The 7,689-nt window shown below is 59.2% G+C and overlaps 1 protein-coding gene across 1 annotated transcript; it reads left to right on the top strand.

Annotated features, from left to right (window-relative positions):
- Positions 1–6,076: 6,076 nt before the first annotated feature.
- Positions 6,077–7,216, top strand: FOXL2 (forkhead box L2; the record flags this gene model as incomplete). Its single annotated transcript, XM_079704657.1, has 1 exon — positions 6,077–7,216. The coding sequence occupies one exon, from the start codon at positions 6,077–6,079 to the stop codon at positions 7,214–7,216; it is 1,140 nt and encodes a 379-aa protein (XP_079560783.1).
- Between the last annotated feature and the right edge of the window lie 473 nt (positions 7,217–7,689).

The raw sequence follows: 7,689 nt of genomic DNA, 5'->3' as shown, positions 1-7,689 counted from the left end.
AATAAAGGATAGCTATCTTAACCCTTTATAATGATGACAATAATAATAATAGCTGGAGGTACACAGCGGTCTTTAAAGAATGCTTTCCAGAAGGAAAAGGCCTGTTACAGCATGTCTGTCTGTCTGTATAACACTGTAATTTGTTCTTCCACTTTGGAAAACTGGCAATTTCTACTAAAACTAAACAGATGCCTACTCTCCTACGTAATCATTCAGGAGTAATGAAATGCCCTTCACAAAAAGACATGCAGAAAACGTTGACAGTAGCTTTATTTACGATATCCCAAAACCGGAAACAACACAAATGTCCATCAATAGGTGAATGGATAAGCAAACTGTGGAATATTACACAGCAATAATATCTGATACATGCAACAAGATGAGTAAATACCAGAAACATATTATGCAGAAGACACCACACTAAAAAGAGTACACGTGGTATGCCCCATTTATATGAAGCTCAAAGCAGGCAAAGTTCATCTATGGTGACAGAAATCAGAATACCTGTTACCTTTGGGAGTAAGTATGGATGAGGAAATGATAGGAGGGAATCTTCTGAGGTGACAGAAATGTTAAAGCTCTGTATCTTCATCAGAGTGGTGGCTACATGCTATATTATATGTAAAAATACATCAAGCTGTACACGTGAGGTGCATATTGTTTACCATATGTAAGTTAAACGGCACACACACATACACACACCATTTTGGCGTGATGGAAATCTTCTTTGGAAGCCCAGTAATAGGGAACATAAAACTCAGCCCTTCTCCCTTCCTCTGGACTTCATCAGAGCTAGGCATCTAAAACTGACCTCCTACATGGACCTCTTTAGATGGTGCCCATTTTTGCAGAGAAATATGAATGAGAACCAGGAGGAAGAGCTCTTTCAGGCATCCCCTCATGGGCCTGCTTAGGGCTCCAGGCAGCAGGCCTTACCTTATAAGCTAGCTGCCACAGATGCAGAGGCCTCTCTCTTTCTAGTAAAGTTAAGTTTGACTGTTTCAGACATATCCTCGCCCTGATCAGGGGGTGGGGGAGGGATGGGGGAACCACGAAGATGTCCTGTGTCCCTGCCTAAGGTTCAGCAGCACGGCTGTACCACCATAATGAGCACATAGCCCCAGACGACAGAGAACTCTCAGATCCTGAGCTGGCCCTCTATGGTCCAGCCACTCTTCCCCACCTGCAGTCCCTTTCTCAGAAATTCCAGCTTCATAACAAGGAAAGTGGCATCTCTCAATTCTCTGTGGAGCACAGCCAAGTTCCAATTCCACTACAATGCATTAAGCCCACCCTGGTGCGAAGCACTGAGTGAGAAGTGGAGGACGCAGTCTCTGCCCATCAAGGCTTACAGTTTGGATGCGGAAAAAGGCAACTTTAAACAAGATTACATCACGCTCTCAAGCATGTGTTTGGGCCTACTGTCAGGGTATTCACTCTTCAGAGCTGAAGAAAATGGCTTTGGGCCATGGGAGTCAGAGCCATAGGATACCAGAGGAAGCTGGCCAGCAGCTCCTGCCACCCTAGACTTCTCTCTCTGGGAGCATTCCAGAGGCCTTTGGAAGGGAGAGGTCCTGACATGGCCCAGGAACCACTCCCTCTGCCTTTTCTTTCTGAATTAGGCTCAACCAGGAAAAAGGTCTGCAACTGCACTGCAGTCTGCCTGGTACAGGGTAGGGCGTACACTCCTTGGGGCAAAGAGGTGCTGATGGACTTGAAGCCCAACATCAGTAAGGTAAGGAGGAACCCAGAACTCTGGCCTGCTGCCTCCCAGCCCAGCCACCCGCAGGCCCAGTGTGGGGTGGGGGGAAATTCAGCAAGATACTTATCAACTGGAAACAGCTCTCAGCTCTGGTCTGTGAGTTCTTCCCCAGAATGGGTAATAGCGTCCTCTCTCCCTTTCTCTCTCTCTCTCTCTCTCTCTCTCTCTCTCTCTCTCTCTCTCACCACTTGCCTACTCTTTCTCACTCTCTCTCCCAAGCACATATTTGGGTAAGTGACTCTGCTAATCCTAACCAGGCAGAATAATACCGGCTGGCCTGGGGCCTGGCGCCGTGTGGGTGTGTGCACGGGAGAGAACCGTGCAAACTTCTCTGCAGCCTGTCAGTTCGGGCAGCAAGCACAGCTACAAGACAGAGATGAAGCCTGTGTGAGTGGCCTGTGTGTGTTCAAGTGCATCAGGTATATGTTCTGTAGCTGAGCTTCTCAAAAGAACTCTGAACAGCAACCTCGCCATGGTGACATCCAGGTGGCAGCCCAGTCATCCTAACCGCAGGCCAAGGACATCAGAGAATCAGCAGGCTTCTGGGAGTCAGACTGGCAGACATGCAGCCAAGAGATCAGTCTTGAGATAGCTGGGTGTGGGAGTGTGTGAAGAGGCTTAGGGTCCCAGCATCAGACTGACAGGTTTTCCACCAAAATGTGCAGGATCTGAACTAGTATATGCGACAGGTGAGTGTGAGAGAGTAGTGGGGGAAAGAGGAACTGGAGGGGATAACGGGGGTTGACTAAGAGAGAGATGGATGGATGGAAGAATGTGACCTGAGTAGAGAGACCTGGAGTCCGCGGGGTGAGGTGGGCCGGGATGGTGCTGACAGCTGTTGAGGTGTGGAGTCGCGCGGGTATGTACTAATCGCCACGCGTATTCAAGCTTCCCGTTTCCCGCCGTGGCGCCGCAGAGTTCCCTCTCGCCCCGCAGGAGCGGGGAGCGGTGGGTGTTCGGGGGTCTCCGCCGGCGGCGGCTCGAGGCCAGCTGAGCGGGGCCAGGGAAGCTCCTCTGCCTGCCTCGGGGCCGCCGGGTGGCTCACCTGGCGGGGCCCGGCCTCCAGGCTCCCAAGGCGCGGGCCGCTCCAGCGCTGTTGCAGGATTCCCGGCCGTGGGAAGAGGAGCGCCTCGCTCCATCACAGCGGAGGGCACAGCTCGCTCCGGCTGTCGGGGCCTCCGCCGCGCGGGGCAGACGCGGGGCCGGCAGCCGCGCTAGGTCGGCGGGTCTCCACGGCGTCCGCCGGCGGTGCTCGGGCTGGAAGACCGGAGCCGCAGCTGCGGGCCGCCGAGAAACCCGGGCCGGAGAGGCTGGGAGCTCCGCCCGGCCCTTGGACGTGGGCACCGCCCCAAGGTCACTGAGCCGGAGCCCTGCGCGCCGCAACGCCCTGGGGCCCCACACAAGCCTCGGCGCGGTCTGTCTTGCCGGCGGGATCCCGACCTCGCCCAGAAGCAGGGCCCTACCCAGCCTGCCCAAGAGGGCTGAGAAGTAAACCAAGGCACGCCCCACCGCTTCCTGGAGAGATCGGTACCTGGGAGCAGGACTCCTCTTCCTTCCCACTCAGAAAATCCTTGAGAGCAACCCCTTCCTTTACCCCCAACCCCTACACACACACACACACACACACACACACACACACACACAGTCCTTAAGGGCTGAAAAGGGAGCCAAGTTTGGAATTCAGGGAAGTGATGACACACACAACAATGCTGTCACACCTGGCTGCTGCGGGCCAGCAGCGGAAATGCCTGCAAGGGGGAGAGAGGGAGAGGGAGAGAGAGAGGGAGGGCGCCAGCCTGGGTGGCCAGAAAAAAGCAGAGGAGAGAGCAGCCCCCACCCCCCAGCTGTATTTTCCCCTGCCAAGGCCCTGGGGGAGGATGGACAGTGAGGTCAATCTGCAGCAGCCCCAAACCCAACTCACACCACTCCCACCCATAGCCTGGGCACCCAATGGGGGTAAGGAAGAAGAACACGCCTTCGCTCTTGCTCAGGAAGCAACCACAGACGTTTTGAAGAAGAGCTGCTTGCCCCGGTGTATGTTGGAAGCAGTGAAAGAAAACAATCAAGCCACTTGGGACCTTTTCAATGGCGGGTGGAGAAAGGTATTGAGTGAGGTGAGTTTAGGAGAGCCCTGCTGAGCTCTCTGGAGTCATCTTCAAGATGCTGAATTCCAAAGAGCCTGACCACCCTGTCCTCCTTTCGTTGAATCTCAGAATGCAGATCAGGGGCCTGAGTGGGAAGAGGCCGCACATGAGGGTGGCCTGTGGATGCTGGGGGAAAGGCCCATAGGCCACCAGTGGCTCTTCAGGCTTCCTCAGAGACTGGGCAGCTTGGGAGGAAGAGGTAGTGACAGGCATTGGGCCAGCCACTCCAGACATGCCAACCACTATACACACCCGCATAACATCCATTCAGTTCACCTTCCTCCACAAAGTATCCTGGCCCCGTCGGCGACAAGGGGTTTGGGGCATGAAGACTCAAAACACCGGCCATCTCTCTCACACTTTAGGATTGCAGACCTTTTGTTAAGGCTGAGTTAACTGTTAAAAGACACACCTGACTATTTTGCCGGCACTGATTTCCCCTGAGACAACCTCCCTGCATGCAACTGGGTCCCAATCAGACTTCTGCTGAAAGTAGGTGAGAATTCACCCCTCAGCCCTGGAGAAAGATCGAACAAATGTCTTGTCAGGAGAGAGATTTGAACAAGTACCTCCCTTACAGCCTGTTTTTCTTCCTAGGCTGTGATAGATTATATACACCGGCAGCGAGAGAGGCAGGAAGAATTGAGAAAGAAAGAAAAGGGGAAATGGGGAAGGGAAGGAAAGAATAAATAAAGGAGAGAGAGGAGGAGAGAGAAAAGAGGAAAAAGAAAGAAGATGCAATATTCATGAGCCACATTTACTCTGATACATGATACACATATACCATTACATATCTATAAGTATAAATGTGTTTTACCCCATAAATATAAATATCACACCTTGTATATGTGCATACCTGTGTTTCTGCACCAGCACACGCACACCCGGACAGCTGGTATCTCACGTGTCACAAGGACAGACCCTCCCCATGACTTCTATTTGTGATGCGGTGCACATACATATACAGTCCCCCAAAGCCCCACGGCAACATCTGCTGCTGTGTCGGCACAGGAGCAGAGTGGGGTCTACTTGGTTAAAGGGAGTCTCTGTGTGTGAAAGCACACATCCAACCCGTAGGATTACGACACGGTTACTGAGTAGGGGTCTGGTCCCTAGGTCCAGGAGCGGCGCAAGGAAGGGTGCAGGGGCTTCAGGGCGGAGGCCCCGGGCCCCTCTTCCCAGCGATCTTCTTCCCCGGCTCCGTCCCGGCCCAGTCACTCTGAGAGCGCAAGGGACAGGCCCGGCCGAGGTTTCTTCGTTCAGTGACACGCGTTTCTGGGCTGAATTTCCCAAAGCCAACGCGCAGCTCTCTGCACCCCACCCTCGTCCGGCCCCCTCGCCGTCCCGCCCCTCCCCCGGACCGGAGCTAGAAGTTCAGCCCCCAGCCAGCAGCGAAGGGCAGAGCAAAGGAGTCGTTTTCTTTCACCTGGAAGCTGCGAGGAGGCTTCGCGCGCCTCTCCCCGCTAGGGCCCGAGCTCCCAGGGCACGGGCCAAGTGCGGACGGACCCCGCCGAGGCCCTCGGCATCTCCCGGCCCAGTCCGCAGAGCGAGCACCGGCAGATTCAAGGGCTTGTGAGAGCGTGAGCGCGGCTGTCCGCCGGGCCCCCTAAGCTCGTTGGGAGGGGGCAGGCCGGTCCGGGCTGTGCGGGGCGTTTACAAAAAGTGACTTGGAGATGAACTCTCCCATGCGCGACTGGCCGCCCCGCTATAGGGGCGAAGGCGCCTGACGCAAGCGGAACTCGGCGGAGCCCATACGAATCAGAACAGAGCGAGGCTCCTGGCGCACTAGGGACTCCAGGAGGCAGCTCCGCCAGAGACGCGGGTCTTGCCTCGGGAAACTGGAGGGTGGGGGGAGGGGAAGAGCGCAGAAAAGAAAACCCACCGAGGCGGGGACTGGCCTGGGCGGGGAGGGGCGGCGGAGCCGGAGCCCCTCTCTGTTGGGCGGACTGCCCATGGCCAGAGGCTGAGTTCCACTCCCGCCGACCTCTCCCTAGGGGAAGGGAAAGAAGAGAGAGGCGCGAGAGGCCGCCAGCGAGAGCGCGGGCGGCATCCGCAGTCTCCAGAAGTTTGAGACTCGGCCGTGAGCGGACTTGTGCGCCGGGACTCTTTGCCGCGCCAGCGCCAGCGGAAAAGAGCAGGGACTACCCGGCCGCGGCGCGCCGGCTTTGTCATGATGGCTAGCTATCCCGAGCCCGAGGACGCCGCGGGGGCCCTGCTGGCCCCGGAGACCGGCCGCGCGGCCAAGGAGCCCGAGGCGCCGCCGCCGCCGCCGAGCCCGGGCAAGGGTGGCGGCGGCGGCACCGGGACAGCCCCGGAGAAACCGGACCCGGCGCAGAAGCCCCCATACTCGTACGTGGCGCTCATCGCCATGGCGATCCGTGAGAGCGCCGAGAAGAGGCTCACGCTGTCCGGCATCTACCAGTACATTATCGCCAAGTTCCCGTTCTACGAGAAGAACAAGAAGGGCTGGCAGAATAGCATCCGCCACAACCTCAGCCTCAACGAGTGCTTCATCAAGGTGCCGCGCGAGGGCGGCGGCGAGCGCAAGGGCAACTACTGGACGCTGGACCCGGCCTGCGAGGACATGTTCGAGAAGGGCAACTACCGGCGCCGCCGCCGCATGAAACGACCCTTCAGGCCGCCGCCCGCGCACTTCCAGCCGGGCAAGGGGCTCTTTGGGGCCGGAGGTGCCGCGGGTGGCTGCGGCGTGGCAGGCGCGGGGACCGACGGCTACGGCTACCTGGCGCCCCCCAAGTACCTGCAGTCCGGCTTCCTCAACAACTCGTGGCCGCTACCGCAGCCGCCCTCGCCCATGCCCTACGCCTCGTGCCAGATGGCGGCGGCCGCTGCGGCGGCGGCCGCAGCAGCGGCGGCCGCAGGCCCGGGCAGCCCAGGCGCGGCCGCTGTGGTCAAGGGGCTGGCGGGCCCGGCTGCCTCGTACGGGCCGTACTCACGCGTGCAGAGCATGGCGCTGCCTCCCGGCGTAGTGAACTCGTACAACGGCCTGGGAGGCCCGCCCGCCGCGCCCCCGCCGCCGCCGCCTCACCCCCACTCACACCCGCACGCACACCATCTGCACGCGGCTGCCGCACCCCCGCCGGCCCCGCCGCACCACGGGGCCGCCGCACCGCCCCCCGGCCAGCTCAGCCCCGCCAGCCCGGCTACTGCCGCGCCCCCGGCGCCCGCGCCCACCAACGCACCCGGCCTGCAGTTCGCCTGCGCCCGGCAGCCCGAGCTCGCCATGATGCATTGCTCTTACTGGGACCACGACAGCAAGACCGGCGCGCTGCACTCGCGCCTCGATCTCTGAAAGGCCAGGGCCCGCCGGCTGCGAGGATGCAGGAACACGCGACGCCGGCCTTGGACGCAGCCACCGCCGCCAGCCAGACCGCGCGCCCGCTGGGGCCGCCCCCTGAGCCAGCGCCCACGGCCCCTCTGCGCCTCCGCGCTCCCCTCGGCTCCCCTCGGCTCCCCTCGCTCCTCTTTGTCTCCGCTTCTCCTCCTGTGCTCGCCTCCCTGCCCTCTATGCCCTTTCGCTCCTCCGGCCTACAGGCCGCCTCCCCACGCGTTTTCTACAGGCCTAGTCTTCTCCGGGCGCCCCAGCGTCCAGGCTGGACACCGGTTGCCAAAATTCACGGCGGAGAGGAAGTGCCCGGGGCCGAGGTGCAGCCGGGCGTCGGCGGCGCAGACCTCCTGGCCTTCTCTCACAGGTCGGTGCGCTCGCGCTCGGCTCTCTCCGTCCGGCTGCCGCGCCATCCTTGGCTAGAAGCGCCGGCCTGGGCG

The sequence above is a fragment of the Hyperoodon ampullatus genome (assembly GCF_949752795.1).
Source record: "Hyperoodon ampullatus genome assembly, chromosome: 5".
Taxonomy (NCBI): domain Eukaryota; kingdom Metazoa; phylum Chordata; class Mammalia; order Artiodactyla; family Ziphiidae; genus Hyperoodon; species Hyperoodon ampullatus.
Note: the sequence above shows the minus strand (reverse complement) of the source record. Positions and strands in the feature narration are given on the sequence as shown.